This window comes from Periophthalmus magnuspinnatus, chromosome 17, assembly GCF_009829125.3.
Source record: "Periophthalmus magnuspinnatus isolate fPerMag1 chromosome 17, fPerMag1.2.pri, whole genome shotgun sequence".
In the NCBI taxonomy this organism is placed as follows: Eukaryota; Metazoa; Chordata; class Actinopteri; order Gobiiformes; family Gobiidae; genus Periophthalmus; species Periophthalmus magnuspinnatus.
Genome location: NC_047142.1, coordinates 188,508 through 214,878, shown reverse-complemented (window position 1 = coordinate 214,878; position 26,371 = coordinate 188,508). Strand labels below are relative to the sequence as shown.

Below are 26,371 nucleotides of genomic sequence, written 5' to 3'. Positions count from 1 at the left end.
ACACGCCAAACACACACCAACACATGCCACACGCCAAACACACACCAACACACGCTAAACACACTTCAAACACATGGTGAAGAAACACGGTGATGTAAATGTGTCAAAATGCACTTATTGATTTTCTGATCTGATTCTGAGTTTTCCGTCGTCTCTGTGTTTTCCACCCTCTTTATCTCTGTTGTCTTTTTCAGTCTCGTTGGACCGTCTCACTGCTCGGACACAGACGACGTCCTGGTTCTGTCCAATCCTGAAGTGAGACGAGCGTTTGAAGAGTTTTTCCTCCCGACAGAAACCGACCGCCACAGAGCCAACCTCATACTCGCCGGTACGACGCCCCAAGTCTGTGGCTCCTGATCCCATAACGATTTCATGATACCGATCCAATACCAATCTCATCCCGTATAAATTATGAAGTATTCTATGGAGAACTTGGCCCCATTTGATTAAAAGTATTACCAGATTTTAAAAGGCCTTTTAAAAAAACCTAATAATGTTTTATTTTTTATGTTGTAAAATAATGTTTCAAACTTGTCACAGAAGCTTCAGACACAGAGACATTCGTGATGTTTAATGTTCATTGGACTAAAGACGGTGTGTTTTCATCATATTCAGTATCGGATCAGGACGTCTCTTCTAGTTCTGAATCATGGGGTGATTTATATTTTTATTTTTAAGACGTTTTTACTCGTGTTTCTGCAGCGTATCTGTGGAGCTCGGCCGATCCAACAGGGGGCGACACTTTCCTCCACTGTGAGGCCTCTTCTCTGCTGCAGCTCCCACACTGTCTGGTTTGTCACATTTTTAAACTTTTCTGACTTTTAAAGCTGCTTCATAAACTTTACTCATCATTGTCTTGTACTTGAATGTTCCACAGTGGGGCATTAATGTTTAGTTTTTTCTGTTTATATTGTATTTTAAACATGGCGCCCATGAGCCTCATCGGGTTCCCCTGTATAAATAAAGATAAATAAATGAAGCGAGCGGCTGATGATCCAACCAGGCCAAGTTACATTTCAGATCTGTGGAGATGCGAGCCTGTTGATTTGTGTGTGTTCTTTAGGTGCGGTGTAATCAGGAGAACTCTTTAACGTCCCTTCTCTCCAGTTACGACTTCATCTTCGCCAATGTACAACACGGACTTCTGCACCACCTCCTGAAGATCTACACCTCGTTCAGTAAGTAAAGAGCAGCCACACCTCTGCAGCCTGCCCCGAGGCAGCTGTGACTCCATCATCTCTGCACTAAACTCTTCACTCACAAGAATCAGTAAAAAACGTTTATTCAAATCCTCAAGGTCAAAAAATATTTAGAATTATTTAACTTTATTTTGCTTTTTAATTCCATACGTCGTGTTTCATATATTCAGTGTCTTCTGTTTGTACATAAAATGTAGAAAGTAGTCAAAATACATTTTTAATTTTTTTAATTTTTCAGGTCAGAGTCGGGTTAGAGTCGGGTCAGACTCAGGTCAGACTCAGGTCAGACTCGGGTCAGTCGGGTCAGACTCGGGTCAGACTCAGGTCAGACTCGGGTCAGAGTCGGGTCAGACTCAGGTCAGACTCGGGTCAGACTCGGGTCACACTCAGGTCACACTCGGGTCAGACTCGGGTCACACTCAGGTCACACTCAGGTCACACTCGGGTCAGACTCAGGTCAGACTCGGGTCACACTCGGGTCACACTCGGGTCAGACTCGGGTCAGACTCGGGTGAGACTCGGGTCAGACTCAGGTGAGACTCGGGTCAGACTCAGGTGAGACTCAGGTGAGACTCAGGTCAGACTCGGGTCACACTCGGGTCACACTCGGGTCAGACTCGGGTCAGAGTCGGGTCAGACTCGGGTTAGAGTCGGGTCAGACTCGGGTCAGGCTCGGGTCAGACTCGGGTCAGACTCAGGTCAGACTCGGGTCACACTCGGGTCAGACTCGGGTGAGACTCAGGTGAGACTCAGGTCAGACTCAGGTCAGACTCGGGTCACACTCGGGTCAGACTCGGGTGAGACTCGGGTGAGACTCAGGTCAGACTCAGGTCAGACTCAGGTCAGACTCAGGTCAGACTCGGGTCAGACTCGGGTCAGACTCGGGTCAGACTCAGGTCAGACTCAGGTCAGACTCAGGTCAGACTCAGGTCAGACTCGGGTCATCCTTGCACACTGTGGTGAGTTCTTCTTTGTCTTTAATCTTGGACTCTCTGGTCTTTGTCTTCAGGTTGCTCAGATCAGGCTGTGGTGGACTGCTTCATGTTTCTTCAGCGTCACTCGTCTTTGCTCTCGTCTTGGCCGGCGCTTTTTGTTCAACAGGCTCTGAACGATCCACCCGATACGTCAGCGCACATCTGGGCCCAAAGCATGATGGGAAAAGGAGGAGTGCGGGCCGTGAAGTGGCTCAACAACACCCAAAATAACCTGGACATGAGGTGAGTTCATCCTGGTTCAGTTTAGTCATAGGTGGTGCAGTGGTGTTGGTGCTTTGCAGACACATCACGCTGAGGGTGTTCTACATTTATGTGCATGGTGGAATGTTTAGCGGTTACCATGGAGACACAACGCACACACTAACAAACCCTGTCAAATAAATTTTAACACTAGTTTGTGACTGTCATTTGAGAGGGACTGTAGTTAAAATTAAACCAGTTTGTGTTAAAATAAAGATCAGATTAAAGTCAAGCCTCAGACAGAGCAGTGCTTACAGTTAGCATCAAACCCCCAGGGAATGTTGATGACATCATAAGTATCACACCTCAAGAAGAGTGTGTGAGTCTGGGGCTGTTTTCAGGTAAACTACAGACACACAGAAAAGTCCAGTTAGAGCATGGATCTGTCTGTAAAGTGGATGAAATGTTTTTATCTCGTGTGAAATTATTCTTAAATTAAATTCTTAATTAAAATGGTATTAAATCTGGTGTAAAAATGGTTGTAAATCTCGTTTCTGTTCCCTGTCAGTGTGGTTGTGTCTTCGTTCCCCTCTGGACTCTCGTGTCTGAAGCTCAGTCCTGATGAACAGATGATGGTGGTGGGGACAGTTCGAGGGACACTGCACTTTGTCCACACACAGACTGGACAGGTAAAAACTATGAGGACTCATGAGTGAACTTGTTTCTTTTATTTGTGGTTTTAGATTTTAGATTTAGATTTAAAATGTAACTTCATTGAGTTTATATAAATCATTCTAACTAAATGTTGCATTATCTGATTCCAGTGTGTGGTTCTGTTGTACGTTTGTGTTCTCAGGAGGTGCGTTCTTTAGTGAGCAGCTGTGATGGCGTCTCCTCCTGTGTTTTTGTCACAGTCGGACTTTTGGTCTCCACCTCCTTTGACGGGAAAATTGAAATGTGGGACGTGGACAATGGCTGCAGGTCAGAAAATAAATGATTTAAAGAAAATTCACAGTTTACAACACGGCCAGAGTAAAGGTCTGGACACTACCAGAGTAAAGGTCTGGACACTACCAGAGTAAAGGTCTGGACACGTCTATTCAATTCAATTCAATTCATTTATTTTTGTAACGCCCAAAATCACAACAACAGTTGTCTCGAAGGGCGTTCATGTTTTGGTTGATGGGGGAAACCGGAGTACCCGGAGGAAACCCATCCAGACACGGGGAGAAACATGAAAAACTCCACACAGAAAGGCCTGGGCGACCCGGGGATCGAACCAACCTTCTTGCTGTGAGACATGAGTGATGGCACTCAGTCACCGTGCCGCCAAGACACAAAAAACAAAACAACAGGAAGAATCAGACACAACAAGAAAAATCAGACACAACAGGAAAAATCAGACACAACAGGAAAAATCAGACAACATAAGAAATCGGCCAGGAGACCAGACGAGGAGGAGGAGAGCCGGGCGAGGAGGAGGAGAGCCAGGCAAGGAGGAGGTCCAACTGTCATCGGGGCATCTGAAAGAGATACACTCCACAGGGGGAGTGGGACAGGGGCCAACATGTGAATAGCATTGCTGATGAGAAAATAGGGCAAAGTAGAGGATAGTGCTCAGGTTGCCATACTTCCCCCAGCTAGTTACTCCTACTGCAGCTTATCTTATCCCGGGTTTTAATAACCCTAACTCCCTCACTAAGTAACCTGGTCATACGCTATACCGAAGAGGAAGGTTTTAAGCCTGGTCTTAAATACAGAGACGTCTGGTTATTTACCTTTTTTTCTTTACTGCATAATTCCATATTTCTTTCTTCATGTTTTTGGTCTTTATTAAATGTTTGAAATGGTAAAAATAAATTAAAAAAAAGCTTGAGTGGGCGTGTCCAAACCTTTGGCTCGTAAAGTCCATAAATTCATTGTTGTTGTTTCCACAGGACGGCTGTTGTGACGGGACACAATGACGCTATAACAGGAAGTGACCTCTCTGCAGACAGGAAGTACCTCGCTACTGTGTCTCTGGACTCCACTTTAAAAGTTAGACTTTTCTCATCATTTAAACCACTAGTGTAAAGGAACCAGCCCTAAATGTGTGCATTGTGTCTCCATGGTAACTGTTAAACATTCCACCATAGACATACATGCAGAACACCCCCAGTGTGATGTCACTGCTGAGGATCAATAGCAGGAAACTGAAACCCATTCAGTGAAAAGACTGGACAGCACATGTTTGGTAAAGTTCATCCAAACGTGTTCCTCACTGTCGCATTCTGAGCCACCAACAACTAGCATCCTAACAGCGCACCAGCCTCATTTCCTGGTTTGCAAACAATATAAACATTTTATGATTAGATGCAACAGGACAAACCTCATTTTGACCCTAAAGGAGCTGCTTTTATGTCAGAGCTGGAGCAGAACAAATGTTATGTCATTAAATATTTAAATCCACCTGTGTTTTGTTCTCCCAGATGTTTCAGTAGAACATCACGTCTCGTGTCTCCACCTGTGTCCAGGTGTGGAGTGCGTCTAAAGGGGAGCAGATGGCCTTCCTGCCCAGCACCTGCCCCATGAACTGTGTGACCTTTGACCCAGAAGGACACGTGATCGCCGCTGGCTGCTGGAACGGCAAAGTGACCGTGTGGAACTGGCTTCAGAACACGACCATCGCAGTGAGTGAAGTTTGAAAGCTCAGGGTTAAATAATGACCACGAGAACAGCCTTATGTAAGAGTGAGGATATCGGCCGATATTCAGTCAGTCAAAGTTCTCAGTGTTTATGGAATTCGCTTGTAGCTGGTTAGACTCAGCGATGCCTTTGAACTCTTAATATTTACTCTTTTTTTTTTAAGTTGTTGTCGGTCAAACGTCAGGGAAAGACGGCGCCTGATGTGTCTGTTATTAATGTAACACAGACACGATAGTGAAATAAAAACCCCAGGATCATGTAGAGGGTTAATACGAACATTTAAGACCAGAATGAGTCTGACAGCAGGTAGAGAGGAGACAGGAAGTGCGCCCATGATCACTTCCTGTTTGGAACATGATGGCAGCGTGTTAGCTACGTCCATTTATATAAAGAGTCTATGATTATACAGTATTATATCGTATGAGCCCTTTGATCATTGATATTACAGTATTTACTGAGTAACAGTTTGTCCTCTGTCCTCAGTCTCTGGTCGGTCATGGACGCTCTGTGCACAGTGTGGCCTTCTCCTCCTCCTCCTCTCTGCTTTGCTCCGGCTCAGTCTCTGGTGAGGTTCGGGTTTGGTCCACGTTTAGTTCTTCGTGCGTGGGCTGTTTTCAGGCGCACAGCAGCTCCACGGAGTCTCTGACCTTCATCGACAACGGGAGGAGACTCCTGAGCGCCGGGGCCGACCACACGGTGAGTGAGGACGATCAAAATGAAGAGTCTGATAAAGAACAATGTGAAGAATAGAACTGTGTATGACCCCTGACCCCATCTGAGGGCAGGACATCATCACCAGAAACTGAAAACCTCCAGTGGAGCGATTATTATTACTTTTATACACTTTTAAAGTTTGACAGTTATGAAACAATTGTCACTGCAGTCGTAGCAATTAACAATTTAAAACAAGGTTTTATATTTTGGAAAACAGTCAGAAATGTTCCATATCACAGGAAGATGAATGAAACTTACTCTTATTATGGGAGGTCACCTCTCCATAGACTTGACCTTTAACCTGCTTGTCTCCATGACGACTGTAAGAAACTGTAAGTTCATTATGGAGGATGTCTATGGCAGAAGGGAAACTCAATGCACACATTAGCAAACACAGCCAAATATGTTTAAATATATTCTGAAAAAACAAGAACAAATGAATAAGGATTTAACAAGTTGAACAAAAAAGGTGAGACTGACTCTTATTATTCGAGCTCTCGTGTGACTCTTATTTGAGTCTCCTGTTGTTGTTCTAGTCAAGTCAGTTCTTTCTGGTCAGAAAGACAGAGCCTCAGACAGAGCAGTGCCTTCAGTTAGTATTATTTTACATGAGGCTGCAGGTCAAAATGTGTGATCTGCACTGACTTTAACAGATCCCAAATGATTTTAAAACAGTGTGAAATCTGTCCACAGCTGCAGCTTTGGTCTGGAGGACTCGGACGATCAGTCACGTCTCTAAGAACTGAAGAGGTAAAGTTTTTACAAATGTGTAGAAATATTTAAACCTGAATTTTGAGTTTAGATAAAACCTGTCAAAGGTCTGGACACTTTCTCTTCTATGATTCACACTGTAGATTCTCCCTGGAGCATCAAAACTATGAACGACTCATGAGTGAAACAAAACAGTCAAAATAACTCCAAACTTTTGTAAAGAATAAATTGTTCACATTTGCTCTGGTCACTGCTTTAGACACTTGGCATTGCACAAACCCTGACGTGTCTCAGCCGTGAAGTGAGAAAAGGCCAAGTGTTTGTCCAGAAGCAAAGTGGATCCTTTGAGCATTTGAATATTAAAAACATTTGAGTCTCTTCATAGTTTTTCACTGCTACATCATTCTGTACGTGTATCTTGCGTCTTATTTTCTTATATTTGAGGCGTCTGTTTGTAAAATTAATGAATAGGTGTCCAAACATTTGACTTGTCATGTTTGTGTCATTTAAATCCATTCTCTCCTCAGTTCCTCTCAGAGCCGCCTCAGAAGAGGAGAGCGCCCCCTACAGGCCCTGCTCTGTGTGTGTGTGTGACCGGAGACACTGCAGCTGTGGGAACCAAAGAAAACATCAAACTGTACAGTCTGGACTCAGGTCTGTGTGAGAGCAGAGAAAAACAGTAATCAAGTCTGGAAGTAACAAATGCATGGATGAGGTTTTCAGCATCGTTTTTAGGTAAAATATTTCTAATTTTAGTTATATTTCGCAGGTGAAAGTATGCGGTTTTACAAGCTATGTTTATATGGGCTGTGAATGAGAGATTTTGATCAAATAGGACTCCAAGATTTTTTACAGTAGGGCTAGAAGCTATACTCACATTGTCGAGTGAGATTATCTGGTCTGACAGAGAATCTCTTTGAGGTCAGATGTCCAGATACAGGCCCTTCAGTGCTGCTTGCGGGTGTAACTGATGCTGACAGATGAGAAAAAACATGTGTTTTGTTGTAGGAGAAAAGATCTGGACGTCTGACGACCTCCCCTCCTCTGTCAACTGTTTACTTTGGGTCTCTGTGGACACGGGTCTAGAGCAGGACCAGAACCAGGACCAGAACCAGGACCAGGACCAGAACCAGGATCAGAGCCGGTCCAAGGCCAAGTCTGATGTGTTGGTGTCGGGAGGAGGCGATGGGCTCGTGCGGATCTGGAGAGAACTTGATGAAAAGGAGGGGCTGATGGGAGGGCTGGAGGTGGCGGCCATGTTGGGTCCTCACCAGGGTCCAGTCCTGACTTTGGCCAAAAACACGACTTACCTGGCAACGGCCTCAGGTAAGAAAAAAACACTTATATCCATGAGTTTGAGAGGTTGTTCAGATGACATGAGTGACAGATGGATACGGCATAAACTGTTGTGTGTACAGAACATATACAGATTAATATTATATAGAGTTAAAATCTTTTAAAGGTGTAGTTTCTGTGTGTAAATGTCTCGTCTCTCGTTCAGACGACTGCTCCGTGGCTCTGTGGCTGCTCTCAGACCTCCTCTCGTCTCCTCACTCCCCTCTCCCTCCTCACTCCATCCTCAGAGGCCACAGCAGAGGAGTCACCTCCCTCTGCTTCAGCCCAGAGGGAGAGCGCCTCCTGTCGGGAGGAAAGGACCAGGTGAGTCACCACAATCTCAGATCAGACATGAGCTTTGGGTAATGACCCACAGGACAAGATGGCAACAAACAGTTCAATGAGTTTGCTCCTCAGGGGCTGAGTGCTCCTCCTTAGACACAGGGTGAGGAGCTCAGTCACATAAGAGGAGCTCAGAGTAGAGCTGCTGCTCCTTCACATTGAGCGGATCCTGCTGAGCGTGTCCTGGACAGACCCTGGACACACTGGAGGGACTATGTCTCTTGGCCGGTCTGGGAACAGGATCCCCCCGGAAGAGGTGGAGGGTCACTGTCCCCACAAAAACATTATAAATATTTATATTTTTCTCTCCTGTTGCACTAAACATAACCCTGTGTTAAATGTATTAAACCCTGTGGTTTCTACAGGCTTTGATTTTATGGGACGTGAGCTCGACTCCAGCTCTGACTAAGTCCCTCCTTCACTGTCACAGAGACTGGATCAGCGGATGTGCCTGGACCAAAGACTGTGTGGTAAGTTCACACTTTGTTTAGATCCATTAGTGACGTAACAGTGACATAAACTCTGCATTTTCAGGTGAGCTCCTCAAACGACGGGAGACTTTGCTTCTGGGATTTGGAAACAGGAAAAAGTATCAAAGAAATCTCCTGGAAGAACCCCCTGACCTCTGTCTGCTGCCAGGTCAGTGTATGAAGGTCACGGGGTCAGGCTCAGGGGGTTAAGGTCACAGGGTCAGGCTCAGGGGGGGGTTAAGGTCACGGGGACAGGCTCAGGGGGTTAAGGTCACAGGGTCAGGCTCAGGGGGGGGGGTTAAGGTCACGGGGTCAGGCTCAGGGGTGATCAGCACTTGGTTGTGAGTTGGATCCGCTGGTGGAGAAGGAGGAAGTACAGACCTGGCAGGCCCAAGTGTACTGGGTCTGTGGGGAACGTGTGTCAGAACCTTCTGTCAGGGGGGTCTTCATCTCACACCTCCGGGAGAGCTTCTCCCTGGTCCCGGGAGAGCTTCTCCCTGATCCCGGGAGAGCTTCTCCCTGATCCCGGAAGAGGCTGGAGACAGTCCGAGTGGGCCGTGTTCTCCGCCTCTGCTGTCGGTGTGGCTGCTGTGGTTGCAGGGGCTCTCGTGCCGTCTGAAGGTGGAGTCCCATCGAGCCTCGTTGGATTGTGGGACTCATGAGGCAGCTGACCGGCACCAACAGGCCAAGCTGCAGCTCGTGTGGTCTGAGGTCTGGGCCTCCCTGATCAGATAAAGTGGAAGAAAATGGATGGATTCTTTTGACAGTCCTGCTTCACTCACGAACAGATAAAATAAAATGGTCTTAGTGGGACTATGTCAGTGCTGTGATAAAAGCAGAATAAAACATGACTTCTGTTTTACATGTGAAGATCAAATCCATATAAATGACCTGGTGGTGCTGTTGTCTCCAGGGTCCGTATGTGGCGGCGGGATGTTCAGACGGGGGGCTCCATGTTTGGAACTGGGACGGTGCTGTAGAAATCTGCCACATCTCGGCTCATCCTCAGCCCGTCCTGCACTGTGCCCTCGTCACAGGTGAACATCAGCGATACACAAGTTAAAGAACCGTCTTTGAGTGGGGAACGAGAATAATCTGTGCAATACATCAGTATAACTCCAATCAAATAATCTATTTTAAAATACAGTATGTAACTTTTCTGCTGGTATCCATGGAGACCTTATTTATTTCCCTGGAATGGTCCACAATATGGCATTTAATCTATAATAAAGATTCTGCAGACGGCGTCACAAACTTTGGAGCTGGATCAGTGAGTGGGAACATTACATGAGAGTCGATGGTAAATCATGACAGAAGAGATAGACGTGTTTAATGCCACACTGTGGAATATTCCAGGTCAGGCAATAGCACCTCCCTGGAGACACAGTGGACCTGCGGCGAAGCTCTCAAGACTCCGCCCCCTGCCTATTAAACACTAATTATATTAAACATTTTTACAGATTCTAAAGACTCGAACCCCGAGGACCTGACGGTGGCGACGGCTTCAGACGACGGCACAGCTACAGTCTGGAAACCGCTGCAGGTTTGTGCTTAAGCCTGAGCATATCCACACGTAAAATGGCTTTTCTATGCAGGAATTGAGCTGTTAGCATGCTGGTTGCTAAAATGTTCTTTACTTCTTTACCAATTCAAATTTGCGCTGTATGTTTTTTTGTTGTGGTGCACAGCAGACTGTGGTCCTGAGCTGCTCTTCACTGAGTCGACACTTTGTGTCTCGGACGTTAATGTGATTTTCAAGGGATTTTTGATCAATAAAAATATGTGATGTATATCAGTTTAAAGCCACACTGGGGAATATTCTTGGCAAAGTACTAAACACCAGACAAGCAGGTAGCGGACCCTCCACCAGAAAAGTTACATATTGAAACTTTGAAGTTCTAAAACGTAAAATGCCATTATCATTGCAAATATGACAAACATAAGTTTTGCTGCTGTATCATTTTCCATTAGATTTAACCCTTTGCGCTCACAGGTGGAACACTGCAGCACTTTCCTCGGTCACTCTGGAGCAATTCGAGGAGTGGTCCCAAAGATGGCGTCCGCTGAGCTGCTCACTGTGTCTGAGGACGGCTCTGTGCGCTGCTGGGACTGGAACAAAAGTAAGAATACACATGTGTGAACAAGTATGACTCACTGTTGGACATGTCCTTAAATGTTCCTTAGTATCAAAATTAACTTTGAAATTTTTGTGTCGTGTATTTTGAATAAACTGCATCTTGTCACGAATATCACATTTCACGAAGGTTTCAAAGGAAGTCAGACTTGAACTGCAGTGTTTCAGCAATAACAAAATAACACACTGCAGATAAATCATCTTTGTCCAAACAGTTAATACCATATATTTTATTTTAGTGTAATATCAGTGTCCACTTTGTCATGTAACAAAATCCAGACGCATCAATAGATTTGTAAATCATTTTAAAGAGTTGTGTAATCCTTCAGTCATCCAGGTCTGAGAGAAAGACGCTCCTTTAAAAAGAAAGACACCATCCCTGCCCCATCTATAACTCCATCCTCAGACTCAAAGCAAACAAAGGAAACAAAGAGAACAATGGAGCTTGCCAGGATGTCAATAGGTGTGAAAAACACCCATTAAGAGTTGAAGGAATATGCCGAGTACGACTCAGGCACAGTGCACACTTAGTGTAGCTCAGTAGACCTCAGCCACAAACAGAAACTGTAAACAAAACCTGTTTCAGTGTCGTTAGCGCCTCCTTCAGACAGATATAAGGCAGTGTCCAGCAGGAATCTGACCACAACTGAAGAAGAGACTTGGACGAGCAGAGAAACGTCTTCAGTCTAAAAGTTTTTGTCCAGTGACAGATTTGACATTTGGCTTTTACTATTTTAAAAAGATGAAATTTTCACTTTTCAGCATCTCCTCAGAGGCGTAAAGGCTCCGTCTCAGCTCTGTGCTTCTGTGTGAAAAAGGCTTTGGTCATCGCCGGGTTTGACAGCGGTTTACTGGAGTTTTGGTTCAACAGTCACAGCGTCGGACACAAACAGGTGAAACTGCAAAACTAATCTGAGCATTTAGCATCTCAACACAAAGTTTGTTTTTTTAAATATTGTCAAATGTTTGGAGACTTTTGAAAATAAGTGTAGCTTTTATTGTAAATGTGATGGGTGAAGGTCAGTAAAGGGCCAGTGACGGCCGTCTGCTCCATGTCCGAGGGTCTGGTCGCCGTGGGATACGACGAGCCTCATGTGGACGTGTTCAGAGTCATGTGGACCCAGAACAGCTCCGTCAGGTAAGTGAAAATATGTGTGAAAATGTGTGAAAATGTGTGTGAAAATGTGTGTGAAAATATGTTTAAAAATGTGTGTGAAAATATGTGTGAAAATATGTTTAAAAATGTGTGAAAATGATGTGTGATGTTCTGTATGGAAACACACAGGACACACACACAGGACAAAAACACACATGACACACACACAGGACACACACACACATAACACACACACAGGACACACACACATGACACACACAGGACACACACACACACACAGGACACACACAGTCTCTGTTCATCTCTTGATCGTCTAAGGTTGGGCCATTTTGCCTGAAAATAAAATCGTGAATTTTTCCTCTAAAAATTAGATTTTTGATTAGAATTTTTCCCCCTCGCTCTCTCCCCTGTGGCGACCCCTCCCCCTGTGGCGACCCCTCCCCCTGTGACCCCTCCCCCTGTGGCGACCCCTCCCCCTGTGGCGACCCCTCCCCCTGTGGTGACCCCTCCCCCTGTGACCCCTCCCCTGTGACCCTTCCCCCTTGACCCCTCGTCCTTTTCTTCGTACCATAATCGTGTGGACTTTTACTTTGAGTAATATCTTTTGCTGACCCCTTGTGGAGGACGATCAGCCTCAGATTAATCCTTTTTTTCTCTTTGCAGTTTGCTGAAGATAAACTCGTACGTCGTAGAAGAGGCGGTGATCAGTCTGACCTTCTGCTCTTTGCTTCTGGGTGTCACCAAAACTGGAAATATTCTAAATGTTTTTTTTTGTGAAGACGAGAAACACAACTGGAGGAGCCACGAGATCACAAGGTCAGAACAAACCCAATGTTCAAACATCCACAAGAACCAGATTGGATCTGATCAGGTCGATTGTTTGTTCAGTTAAACAGACGATAATATTCTGCTCTGTGATTATAATGTTTCCTCATCTCAGACCTGGAGTTGTGTTTTGTTTCATTCACACATGTTTAACGCACAAACCTGCAGATTTAAACTCCACACACCTTCATTTCTAGAATCATTTGGATCATTTCAGTCCTGGAGTTGTCACTTATCTCGACTGAACTAAAGGTAAAAGGAAAAATTGCCACTTGATGACATCACAAGGTGGAACAGAGCATTTTGAGCTTTGTAGATGTTACAGACTAATAAAGTGTGACTCAAACATGTGTGAATGAAACAAATCGACTCCAGGTCTGTTTTTGAGGAGGTAATAACATTTTAAAATGGATTAAACCGCAGAATAAATCAGTCAAATCAGAGTCGCAGTTTGAGACATTATCAAATCCCAAACACTGAAATTATTTCATAATAATGAACAATAATAATAATTATTATTATTTTAAAATAATATAATATTAAAATATATTTTAAAATAAAGTAGCGTTGTACCTGTAGTTTAGACAAACTTGTTCTGAAATGTGGTTCTTGGATTAGTTTGTGTTTGTGATTAGAGCTGTTTATAATGTGCAGAATCCTGCTTTTTGAACATAAACTCACTAAGGATGCACCAGTCCAGCCTTTTCATGCTGATCTCATTCTTTGCTGATACTATCAGGTATCTGCCGATATAAACCGATATCCACCGATATCCACCGATACCAGAGCAGAGACTAAAAACAGCATTTATAAAAACTGGCTATTTGAGAGAAAACTAACAGAACAACTTTGAATAAATAAAAGTTCAAACATTCTGAGACTTTCTGATTCGATTATGATGTAAATGTCGTATTACATCAGCTCATACGTTCAACCAGGAAATCGGCTCAACCGATATTTGGAAGTCGATATTCGATCCAGCACGTTTTCAGTATCGGCACCGATATCTGACACCAGTGTGAGATCAATGCATCCCCATGAATCACAAATCTAATCTTAATGACTGGACTCGTGTGAATGTGACCCTTAATCATGTGAATAAGGCCCTTGATCATGTGAATAAGGCCCTCGATCATGTGAATAAGGCCCTCGATCATGTGAATAAGGCCCTCGATCATGTGAATAAGGCCCTCGATCATGTGAATAAGGCCCTCGATCATGTGAATAAGGCCCTCGATCATGTGAATAAGGCCCTCAATCATGTGAATAAGGCCCTCAATCATGTGAATAAGGCCCTCAATCATGTGAATAAGGCCCTTAATCATGTGAATATAGGCATCATGTCTGATCCTGGATTTGTTCTTCTTTTTGTATTCTACATGATTCTTTTTTTTAATTCTTTTTTCTTTTGATTCTTTTGTTTTGATTCTCCTGTTTTGATTCTTCTGTGTGTTTTGATTCTCCTGTGTTTTGATTCTTCTGTGTGTTTTGATTCTTCTGTGTTTTGATTCTTCTGTGTTTTGATTCTCCTGTTTTGATTCTTCTGTTTTGATTCTTTTGCAGTTGGCATCATCAGACTCGTTTCCTGAGTTTTGTTCCAAACGATGAGAAAAGTACGTGGCTGGTGGGAGAACAGGGCGGGGCTTTGTGCCTGGGGTTTGTGGTGAGTCTTTTACTCATTTACACGTCTGAGCCACATGTGTGTCTGTCCCAGGGCAGAGTCATACACGTTGGTGTCATACACGTTGGTGACGAGAGCTGTCAAACACGCTGTTTTAGTTTTGTCACGATGCTAAAACCTCAAACTAATACTAAGGAACAGACTCGATACTTGATACTGATTCCAATACCACGATGATAATAAAACCTCTTTATTTAGACAACAGAATGTGTAGTTCCACATTAAATGGTTGTACCGTAAATTTTGGAGTAAAAGCCTCTACTTTTTCCTCACGTCTTATAAAACCGTGTGGCAAATTTATAGATTTTTAGTGACTAACGTCCACCGGGGGGCGCTCTCTAGCAGTAAATGTAAAAGTGAAACAGACGAGGGGAAACATTACACGCTGAAGGATCCACTAGTTTGATTTTGAACTGTCATTTTGGGCATCATCACACGAAGAAATGAGTCAAAGAAGGAAATGGAGCCACTGCACGTAAGTTTGACCGACAAAGAAGGAAATAGAGCCACTGCACGAAGGTTTGACCGACAAAGAAGGAAATAGAGCCACTGCACGAAGGTTTGACCGACAAAGAAGGAAATAGAGCCACTGCATGTAAGTTTGACAAAGAATGTTGCGACGCTGGAGCTGCAGTGAGAAGAACTTGGTGTAAAACGACAGCAAAAGTTTTCAGAGGAAATAAAAGCAGAAGGTGTTGATGCTGTTTTATTTTCTAAATGCAGGTTCGTCTCGTGTTGACGTCGTGTTGGTCCAGATTTTCAGGCACAGTTTGAAAAAAAGTGTCTTAAACCAATAAAACCTCCGTGTGTGTAAATATGTGTCACAACAAATGTGTAACATGACGTTTATATTCAGGTGCACTCTTTAGTCTGAAGTGTGCGGTACTTTGTGTTATATGTGTGTAATCCTCAGTGTGCAGCAGGTTCATAGTGGTCCGTGTGTGTGTGTTTGTGTGTGTGTTGGGGTGTGTGTGTGTGTGTGTGTTTGTGTGTGTACTAGTCTATATGTCTTAAACTTGTGACAGATTCAGCTCAAGATGAAAAAGTGAGACCTCTAAAGTGTGTCCTGTCCTGGACAAAGTGTGTCCTGTCCTGGACAAAGTGTGACCTGTCCTGGACAAAGTGTGTCCTGTCCTGGACAAAGTGTGTCCTGTCCTGGACAAAGTGTGTCCTGTCCTGGACAAAGTGTGACCAAACTCTGCTCTGTCCCAGTTCTCGATGGGTCCACATTGTGACATCCGTGACTCGTTTGGACACCTGAGACTCTGTTCAGATGAAGAGGAGGAGCGAGGAGTCCTCATCACTGCAGCCACCATCGACAAAGGTACATCCACCTCCACAAAACCCTTTAGATTGGATTATTTATTAGAATAATAAAAGTAAATATGTTAAATCAGACCTGTTCTATAAACTGTCCAGATGTTTCTCCATGTTCCACAGTGAAGCTTTAAACAGACGTGTTCAAACTGCTCAGATGTTTCTCATGTTCTGGTCGTTTCTTCTCGTTGAGCCTCTGAAGTTTTATTTGGACTGATTCATGTTTGAGTTTAATCTTTAATCCACTATTTTCAGGACACCATTTTGACGAACTGCGTCCGTTTAACCCCCACCGTGACACGCCCCCTGTGACACGCCCCCCGTGACACGCCCCCTGTGACATGCCCCCGTGACACGCCCCCTGTGACACGCCCACTGTGACGTCCACACTTCCTTGTCCAGTTTTATTTTCTTAATCGTTGATACTCGTAGGATTCTGCAGCATCGCGTCGTCATTTTGGTCCAAATGAATAAAAAAGCTCTGCTCTGGTGTGACGTGCATCTGTCCATAGGGGGCGCTGCAGCATGAGGCGTTTGGTGACACTGGACACTGGACACCACAGTTTTCTCTTGCTTCTTTTATTCGATTGTTTTAGATGAATATTGTGATTTAAAATGTGTAAATTATAACAGAATGATCCACAGAGGTGAGAACCATAAAGACACAAGCTCAACAGGAATAATTTAAATATTTGTAAATGATGTTTGTGTCTTTCAGATTTCCTTGTGTGTGGAGACGTTAAAGGAAACATGTGGTTTAACTTTTCTGCAGACATGTCATCTCAGAGAGACCGACAACCAGTGAGTTAATAATAATAATAATGATGATAATAATAATAATAATAATAATAATAATGATAATGATAATGATAATGATAATGATAATGATAATGATGATGATGATGATAAATGGCCCTCGCGACCGTGGGAAGCAGAATCACATAAACCTCATCTTGACGTGTGATTCAATATTTCCAGTGTTACTTGAGGGTAAATGTTTCCAGCCCATTGTAACTTTGCAGGGGGCGCTGGAGAGCCATTTTTAAAGATGATGTTTTAATCCATTTTGTCGAGCTCCTCAGAACACACAGATGCTACGTTGGATTTGTCCACATCCGACAATTTTTTCAAGAGTTACAGGGATTTTTAGGTTTTCAAAATGGCCTGACCCCTGACCTTGAGACTTATGTAAATTATTTTAACAACTTTTGACCCCAGACATGTCCTGATGATGGCCGACGCCCTGTGTGGTTTTAGGGCGGGGCCTGTAGGGTTTAGGGCGGGGCCATAATATTTTTCTGTTTCAAGATTCTCTTTGTACCTGCCAAGTTTTATGAGCCCACAACGAAATAATAGGCTCCACCCCCTCCTCTCTCATAATGTATTTAAATTTTCCAGAGGCACCACTGACAACTTTTCTGTTCCAATAAAAGTGACCGAGGCAGATCCAAATATACAAAATATATAAATATATGTAAATCCTCGTGTGGGGCGTGTGTGGAAACGTAGTGACGGAAAACTAACTGGACACAGACGTCAGTTTTAAAGTCGTGCACATGAAGATGATTTTTACCAAACAGAATCGGTTGATGATTCAGACGTCGTTCCACAGGATGATCAATAATAATCTGATTAAAGATGATGAACGGATGAGTTTGGGAATCTGTAGATACTTGATCAGACTCACTATGACACAAAACCTCCTGTAACTGGAGAAGATGTGGGACGGCCCATATTCTGCGGGACGGCCCATATTCTGTGGGACGGCCCATATTCTGTGGGACGGCCCATATTCTGTGGGACGGCCCATATTCTGCGGGACGGCCCATATTCTGCGGCCCACTGGTGAACCCGGACTCTCAGACACTGGACATATGTGTCTTTGAGTCGAGCGTTTCATTGTTTAAAAATGACTTTTCTAAATTCAGTTCTACCTGTTTGACTCAGAGGTAAATGCAGAGGTGGGCGGGGATAGGGGGTAGGTGAAAACAGGATTAAAGCATCATTCACTTTCTCATCATCTGTCCCTTTAATGACTTTTCTAACGTCAGGCGCACGCCGAGAGGATCACAGCCCTGAGACTGACGCCAGACGCCATCGTCTCCGCCTCCCTCGACAAAACCATCAAAGTCTGGGACCGAAGAACCAAGAAACAGGTCAGACACAAACACGGACAAACTACACGATAAACACGGGCAAACTACACGATAAACACGGACAAACTACACGATAAACACGGATAAATGACACGATAAACACGGACAAACTACACGGTAAACACGGACAAACTACACAATAAACACGGATAAATGACACGATAAACACGGACAAACTACACGATAAACACGGACAAACTACACGGTAAACACGGACAAACTACACGATAAACTACACGATAAACACGGATAAACTACACGATAAACACGGATAAACGACACGATAAACACTGACACATTTATCACTGACACACACTGGATCACACACATTAGTGTGTTGTTGTGTTGATAGTTGTTCTTTTGTGCGTCTTCTCAGTTGGGGATGTTTGTTTGTGTTTGTTGTTGTGTGCTGTTGTGTGTTGTTGTGTTAATAGTTCTTTTGTGTGTCTTAGTTGGGGATGTTCGTTTGTGTTGCGCCCGTCGTTCATTTGGAGATTGATCCTGAAGACAAAACCAAACTGGTTTGTGGAGACCGACTCGGAAACATCTACTTCCTGTCCTGGACACAATAAAGACCTGAACATCCTGCGGCGTGACCCCGGCGTGACCCCGGCGTGACCCCGGCATGACCCCGGCATGACCCCGACTTAAACACTGCAAAAACAACAGCTCCTGTTAAAACTGCTTGAATCAATAATGAGGATATTTATCATGACCTGGACATAAACCACAGACAGAGCTGAAACAGTGTCTCCTCTGTCCTCTCTGTGTCCCCTCTGTCCTCTCTGTGTCCTCTCTGTGTCCTCTCTGTGTCCCCTCTGTCCTCTCTCTGTGTCCTCTCTGTCTCCTCTGTGTCTCCTCTGTGTCCTCTCTCTCTGTCCCCTCTGTCCTCTCTCTGTCTCTGCTGCTTCAGACTCATTCTGGTCTTAAATGTTCGTATTAACCCTCTACATGATCCTGGGGTTTTTATTTCACTATTGTGTCTGTAAATCAAGATCTGAACATTAATAACAGACAAATCAGGTCCTTCTTTCTTATATATAAATACACACACACAGGTTTACACACACACACACCCCCCCACACACACACACGGAACAGAACACAAAGAACAACATTTAATGTGAAACATCAGTTTCTACATAAAGAGTTTTTCCTGGTATCGGTTCCGTGTAAAGTATCAAGTCTTAGTATCGAGACTTTTCTGCATCAAGTGACTGATAAACTGATAAACTCAGTGTGTTCTTATTATTTGAAGTAGTTCTCATTAGAAAAGAACCTTTAGTTCATGTTGAGTTGTTAATATTAATATTTAAAAAATGTAAAATGGATTTTGTCGCCTGTAGCTTAATTGTCTCACACTATTTTTCAACAGTTTTAACTGATCTGGTCTGGTCTGATCTGGTCTGATCTGGTCTGGTCTGATCTGGTCTGATCTGGTCTGGTCTGATCTGGTCTGGTCTGATCTGGTCTGGTCTGATCTGGTCTGATCTGGTCTGATCTGGTCTGATCTGGTCTGATCTGGTCTGATCTGGTCTGGTCTGATCTGGTCTGATCTGGTCTGGTCTGATCTGGTCTGATCTGGTCTGGTCTGGTCTGATCTGGTCTGGTCTGATCTGGTCTGTTTTTTTAAACTGCACTGACTCAGACATGGAGCTTTTCAAAATAAATGAAACATTTTAAAAATAAATTGTGTCTTTATTATTTGGCTCAGTGGAGCTTCACAACAAGAAGGTTCTGGGTTCAATCCCTGGCTCACCAAAACTTTTGTGTGTTCTCTCTGTGTCTGTGTGGAGTTTGTTTGTTCTCTCTGTGTCTGTGTGGAGTTTGTTTGTTCTCTCTGTGTCTGTGTGGAGTTTGCGTGTTCTCTCTGTGTCTGTGTGGAGTTTGTTTGTTCTCTCTGTGTCTGTGTGGAGTTTGCGTGTTCTCTCTGTGTCTGTGTGGAGTTTGTTTGTTCTCTCTGTGTCTGTGTGGAGTTTGCGTGTTCTCTCTGTGTCTGTGTGGAGTTTGCGTGTTCTCTCTGTGTCCATGGAGTTTGCGTGTTCTCTCTGTCTGTGTGGAGTTTGCGTATTCTCTGTGTCTGTGGAGTTTGCGTGTTCTCTCTGTGTCTGTGTGGAGTTTGCGTGTTCTCTCTGTGTCTGTGTGGAGTTTGCGTGTTCTCTCTGTGTCCATGGAGTTTGTTTGTTCTCTCTGTGTCTGTGTGGAGTTTGCGTGTTCTCTCTGTGTCTGTGTGGAGTTTGCGTGTTCTTTCTGTGTCTGTGTGGAGTTTGCGTGTTCTCTCTGTGTCTGTGGAGTTTGCGTGTTCTCTCTGTGTCTGTGGAGTTTGCGTGTTCTCTCTGTGTCTGTGTGGAGTTTGCGTGTTCTCTCTGTGTCTGTGTGGAGTTTGCGTGTTCTCTCTGTGTCTGTGTGGAGTTTGCGTGTTCTCTCTGTGTCTGTGTGGAGTTTGCGTGTTCTCTCTGTGTCTGTGTGGAGTTTGCGTGTTCTCTCTGTGTCTGTGGAGTTTGCGTGTTCTCTCTGTGTCTGTGGAGTTTGCGTGTTCTCTCTGTGTCTGTGGAGTTTGCGTGTTCTCTCTGTGTCTGTGTGGAGTTTGCGTGTTCTCTCTGTGTCTGTGTGGACACATTTAGGGCTGGTTCCTTGACTCTCGGTTTAAATGATGAGAAAAGTTTAACCTTTAACTGAACAGACACATCAAATCAGTGACATCTGCAGCTTTTTACATCAAAAACATCAGAAATCAAAGGTAAACTGTCCAAACCAGAGAGAGACTCATCCTGTGTTTGTGTCCAGGAGGTCAGACGACTGTAACGTCCTGATCACTGGACTCTCCAAACGAGCCACAGAACAGAACATCCAGAACATCCAGAACATCCAAAACACTGCTGCTCGGGTCAGGACTAGAACCAGGAAGTACTTCACACATGTGTCCTGTGGCTCAGGTCTGTGGCTCCTGTGGCTCCTGTGGCTCAGAGACTTTAAAGCAGCTCTGTGTGTATAAGTCTCTCCATGGCCTCGGTCCAAAGTTCATCTCTGACATGTTAGTGCCACATGAACCATCTCACAGTCTGAGGACTTCAGGGACCGGCCTCCTGCTGGTCCAGAGTCAGGACTAAACATGAGGAATCAGAGTTTAAGTTTTATGAAGCTAAAACCTGGAACATTCTTCCTGAAGATGTGAGACAGACTCGACTTTGACAATGTTTAAATCCAGACTCTGTTCTGTTCATCTGTGACTGAAAGGTTTTTATTCTGCCTCTTCTCTTTTAATGGTAAATTTATGATGATTATTTGTGATTATTTATGTTTTGATTTGTGTGATTTTAATGTCTTTCTTATTCTGTAAAACACTTTGAATTACTTTGTGTACGGATTGTGCTATACAAATAAACTCGCCTTTGCCTTAAAGTGGAGTCCAGAGACACAGTAGCGAGGTACTTCCTGTCTGCAGAGAGGTCACTTCCTGTTATAGTGTCATTGTGTCCCGTCACAACAGCCGTCCTGTGGAAACAACAACAACAATGAATTTATGGACTTTATGAGCCAAAGGTTTGGACACGCCCACTCAAGCAATTTTTTATTTATTTTTACCATTTCAAACATTTAATAAAGACCAAAAACATGAAGAAAGAAATATGGAATTATGCAGTAAAGAAAAAAAGGTAAATAATGATAAATAATAAATCATTTTAATATTTTATATTAAAATCCTCAAACTACTCGCCCTTTGCCTTTGCATCATTGGGCATAAAAAGGCGCAACAGCGCCCCCTGCAAAAGTCAAAATACATTGCACCAATGGGAGACGTCCCAACGTCAACTTTGCCGTAGAGCCACAAAGTTTGGTTCACATGTTCTTTAAATGATACCAAACAAAAAATAATATCATGGCCACGCCCCCTGACACACCGGAAGTCGGCCATCTTGGATTGAAAATTCCGATATGCAATTTCCCCATTTTCACTCACGTCGCATTTTAATCAACTCCTGAGGGATGAAAAATCACTACATCATCTACACAAATGGGGCATCAAAGGTTCTCCAGTTTATGATGATGTCCATCACGGTTTCCGTGCGGCGAAGACGCAAAATTCCATCGGAATTTTTAAAATTTTCACATGTCAAAATTTGCTCCTGTTTGTGCAACAAAAATCTGATTGGGCTCAAATTCAAATCAGTTGTAAAACTCTCTTGTCTAAACCTACTCATTTTGAAAGATAAATTGGCGCGATAGCGCCCCCTACAGAATATCAAATTTGTATGGAGGGCCGAAAATTTTGTTTTCCCAAATGTTACCAAATTTGATACAAAATTCCATTGGATCATCCCAACCAATAAAGTCAATCAGACCCATGTTGTATTGTTCACTGTGTTGCCATGGAGATGTGCCAAACAGCTCATGTTATCCTAATGGGAAAATGTCCAAATTTTTGTACATTTCTAAGTCTTATAACAACTTCTTTGCCAAATTTCACATTCCTCAATGAAGCTCAGTGATTCTTCAGGTCGTCCACGTCACAAAAGTCTGGGGGGCCAAGTTTGTATTTTGCACGGTGTTGCCATGGCGATGCCTGGAAAAACCCATGTTTATGCATTTTATGCATCAGCACTTCCAATGTCGTTTGACTTCGTTTTATTGCGACTTTGTGCTGGACTTTTCACCAGAGGCAAGTGACACGTCATCGCCACCTACAGGAAGCGCCGGGTTGGCCAAGTATGATGCCGCTTGCGGCTTTAATTTTTATGTTTTTTCTGTTTATATTGTATTTTCAATTCAATTCATTTATTTTTGTAACGCCCAAAATCACAACAACAGTTGTCTGAAGGGCGTTCATGTTTTGGTTGATGGGGGAAACCGGAGTACCCGGAGGAAACCCATCCAGACACGAGGAGAAACATGAAAAACTCCACACAGAAAGGCCTGGGCGACCCGGGGATCAACCAAACCTTCTGCTGTGAGACATGAGCCACTCAGCCACCGAGATATACACACAAAAACACAACAACACACAAAAACACACAACACACAAAAACACACAACACACAAAAACACACAACACACAAAAACACAACAACACACAAAAACACACAACACACAAAAACAAAACAACACACAAAAACAAAACAACACACAAAAACACAACACACAAAAACAAAACAACACACAAAAACAAAACAACACACAAAAACACAACAACACACAAAAACAAAACAACACACAAAAACAAAACAACACAAAAACACAACAACACACAAAAACAAACAACACACAAAAACAAACAACACACAAAAACACACAACACACAAAAACACACAGCACACAAAAACAAAACACACAAAAACAAACAACACACAAAAACAAACAACACACAAAAACAAAACAACACACAAAAACAAACAACACACAAAAACAAAACAACACACAAAAACAAACAACACACAAAAACAAAACAACACACAAAAACAAAACAACACACAAAAACAAACAACACACAAAAACACACAACACACAAAAACACACAAAAACAAAACAACACACAAAAACAAAACAACACACAAAAACAAAACAACACACAAAAACACAACAACACACAAAAACAAACAACACACAAAAACAAAACAACACAAAAACAAAACAACACACAAAAACAAAACAACACACAAAAACAAAACAACAGGAAAAATCAGACAAAACAAGAAAAATCGGCCAGACGAGGAGGAGGGGGGCGGAGGAGGAGAGAGTAGCTGTCATCGGGGCATATTTTAAACATGGCGCCCATGAGCCTCATCGGGTTCCCCGCATAAATAAAGATAAATAAATGAAGCGAGCGGCTGATGATCCAACCAGGCCAAGTTTCATTTCAGATCTGTGGCCAATGTACAACACGGACTTCTGCACCACCTCCTCAAGATCTACACCTCATTCAGTAAGTAAAGAGCAGCCACACCTCTGCAGCCTGCCCCGAGGCAGCTGTGACTCCAGAAGGATCTTCTCTCTGTGTGGAGTTTGACACACGCTCGGTTTCACAGAGGCTCATTAAACCTCCGTCGTGATGGGAACAGGAGGAACTTTACTAAAAGAATCAGCTTCATCTTTTAAAATGTCCTGAACCTGCTCAGAGCAAAGAGCCACATTTACCTCCTGATTCAGACAAAACGGATCCAATAAAACTACGATAAAACATGGACAAGTGTAACCCCCCCCGAGCATCACGTTAGCATCACGTTAGCATCACGTTAGCATCACGTTAGCATCACGTTAGTTTATAATAAGCACATGTGACTCAGAGATGATGTTTCTACATGAAACTGTCACTGAGTCACATGGAGTCGATTTAAAACGACGTAAACTATTTCTCAACTAGAATTATAATTTTGTACCATATTTACATCAAAATAATCCAACAATCACCAACAATCTGTTAGTTTAGAAAATTAAACGGTCGGTCAGCACATCCTCTGTGTCCAAAGAGTAAAAGAATAAAACGTAAAGTGAACCTGGTCACACCTGAAACACGTGGGACTGAATCAAGAAAGTCATTATCCCCACGTGACTCAAACAGGAAGTGAACAGAGCGAGTGACAGGAAGTGAACAGAGCGAGTGGATCACACTTCGGCCGTGTCTCAATTCGCCAAATGCTCCTTTTGAAGGTTCCCTTCTCAGTTCTCCTCAGTGCAGTTTGAAGGTTCCGGAGGAGAATCTGTCCTCCTCAGTGTCGTCTCCATCTTGCTGAAGTGGGACAGGTCCACACCACGGACCGCACTTCCACCTCTGTCTTTGAGCGTACGATACGTACATTATGTACGATATTTTTAATGATTTATTATTTAATAGAAGAAAAGTCAAGATGTCGTCACAGCCGTTTCTTTCTGTTTAGATTGAATATCAATAGGCAAAAATAACGTTTGAGGTGATTTTTTTTCTCATTTGTAGCTACTTCATAACTTTAACAAAATAAACCTTGTGAAAACGTAATAACAGAGACAGAGGAAACAGGATCATTTTCACATTCATAGTCTATAAACCAGAGACACTGATTAGTTGTACATATAGTGGGATATTTCAGTTTAATGGTTCAGTATTTTGTCCAGTGGCTGCACCACTTTAATAACAGTAGAGGGCGCTGTTTCCCTTCTATGTCGTGCCAGTTCTTTTCATCTTATTATTGTGAAGTATTTTCTATCAGTGCAGCTACATCAAACTAGTGTCTTGATTTAATAACACGAAGGTAAATGACACGTGTCCACCAGGGGGCGCAGACGTATGGAATGTACCGGAACTCATGAAGATTTTGTGCCCGTCTCAGGACTCTGTTCTGTCTGTTCTGTCTGTTCTGTCTGTTCTGTCTGTTCTGTCTGTTCTGTCCTTTCCTCAGAGTCCGTTGCTTCATTGTTCATTATCTGTGTGGATCATTAAACTCTTCTGACTTTATGTTTCTCTTGGTCTTTGACACAATAGAAACGAACATTCTTAAATTTTTCTTATTGCAATAATAATTTTTAATGATAATATGTATTATTATTATTAAGTGGCTCTTTTCACACAGAGCTGTGGCTCTTTTTACACAGAGCTGTGGCTCTTTTCACACAGAGCTGTGGCTCTTTTCACACAGAGCTGTGGCTCTTTTTACACCTTCTCTGCCTGGACCGACTTGTGAGAGCTGAGATTCAGGTCTTCATCTTCTGGCTGGTTGGTGCCCCACCCCCTCATCTCACACCGGGTGCTGCTCCACTGTCCACCACATCGTTCATGGGCGGGGTTTGCAGGGCTGACTGGGGCAATAGACGACTGGCATGTCACTTTAGAGAAATCGGAAAGAATATTGATAGTACTGCTCATGTTACATCACATATATTTACAGTCAGTGTTTACAGGTAATCACCCTGAAACACGTCCAATAACAATTTGAAACTTGCTATTCTGTAAATACCTGGATATAATCATGATCCATGGGCAGCTCCTCCAGGGCAGAGACCTCCGCTGGTCCACTGTGCTCCAGCGACGGCCTCCACTTCATTGTCCCCCTCGTCCTCCACTACATTCTCCTCTGGCTCGTCCTCCAGGGCCACAGTGTCTCCTGCCCCAAGGCAGATGTGGAGGACGGCACAGTGATGAGCTATGACAAGAAAATATGATTTAGTCTTTCACAATCACATTTTTCATGATATTTAACATTTGACTTACATGTGGTGCAAAGGTGTGGTGGACCTCCAGTGCATGAAAAACGATGGCCCTGAATCTTGTTTTCATCATTCCAAAGGCACGCTCAATAATTGAACGTGCCTTTGGATGATGAAAATTGAAGGGCTGGGCTCCCACACCTTGCACTGGCTCTTGTAGGGAGTGATGAGGGGGAGTGGACGCTGGAGACAGGGGTACCCTCCATCTCTGAGGATGAAGTATCCTGGAGGAGGATCCAGTCCTCTCTGGTACAGAAGACTGTATCGAAGCATCTGGCATCATGGACAGAACCAGGCCACCTCACTTAGGTGTCTATGAAGTGGCCCTGATGGTC

General features: G+C 43.5%; 1 protein-coding gene across 1 annotated transcript in view; it reads left to right on the top strand.

Annotated features, from left to right (window-relative positions):
• Positions 1 to 19,542, top strand: part of tep1 (telomerase-associated protein 1) — a 56,068-nt gene extending 36,526 nt beyond the window's left edge. Inside the window, exons 30-55 of the mRNA XM_055228801.1 lie at positions 195 to 328; positions 703 to 791; positions 1,064 to 1,178; positions 2,209 to 2,416; positions 2,943 to 3,063; positions 3,231 to 3,355; positions 4,312 to 4,411; positions 4,888 to 5,043; positions 5,543 to 5,755; positions 6,467 to 6,523; positions 7,012 to 7,138; positions 7,493 to 7,810; positions 7,986 to 8,143; positions 8,527 to 8,631; positions 8,696 to 8,800; positions 9,545 to 9,668; positions 10,092 to 10,174; positions 10,625 to 10,751; positions 11,528 to 11,658; positions 11,785 to 11,903; positions 12,546 to 12,698; positions 14,271 to 14,370; positions 15,601 to 15,712; positions 16,424 to 16,506; positions 17,757 to 17,861; positions 18,314 to 19,542. Of these exons, the coding sequence (XP_055084776.1) occupies positions 195 to 328; positions 703 to 791; positions 1,064 to 1,178; positions 2,209 to 2,416; positions 2,943 to 3,063; positions 3,231 to 3,355; positions 4,312 to 4,411; positions 4,888 to 5,043; positions 5,543 to 5,755; positions 6,467 to 6,523; positions 7,012 to 7,138; positions 7,493 to 7,810; positions 7,986 to 8,143; positions 8,527 to 8,631; positions 8,696 to 8,800; positions 9,545 to 9,668; positions 10,092 to 10,174; positions 10,625 to 10,751; positions 11,528 to 11,658; positions 11,785 to 11,903; positions 12,546 to 12,698; positions 14,271 to 14,370; positions 15,601 to 15,712; positions 16,424 to 16,506; positions 17,757 to 17,861; positions 18,314 to 18,433 (3,388 nt within the window). The 3' untranslated portion in view covers positions 18,434 to 19,542. The remainder of the gene's footprint in view (positions 1 to 194; positions 329 to 702; positions 792 to 1,063; positions 1,179 to 2,208; positions 2,417 to 2,942; positions 3,064 to 3,230; positions 3,356 to 4,311; positions 4,412 to 4,887; positions 5,044 to 5,542; positions 5,756 to 6,466; positions 6,524 to 7,011; positions 7,139 to 7,492; positions 7,811 to 7,985; positions 8,144 to 8,526; positions 8,632 to 8,695; positions 8,801 to 9,544; positions 9,669 to 10,091; positions 10,175 to 10,624; positions 10,752 to 11,527; positions 11,659 to 11,784; positions 11,904 to 12,545; positions 12,699 to 14,270; positions 14,371 to 15,600; positions 15,713 to 16,423; positions 16,507 to 17,756; positions 17,862 to 18,313) is intronic.
• The last annotated feature ends 6,829 nt before the right edge of the window (positions 19,543 to 26,371 follow it).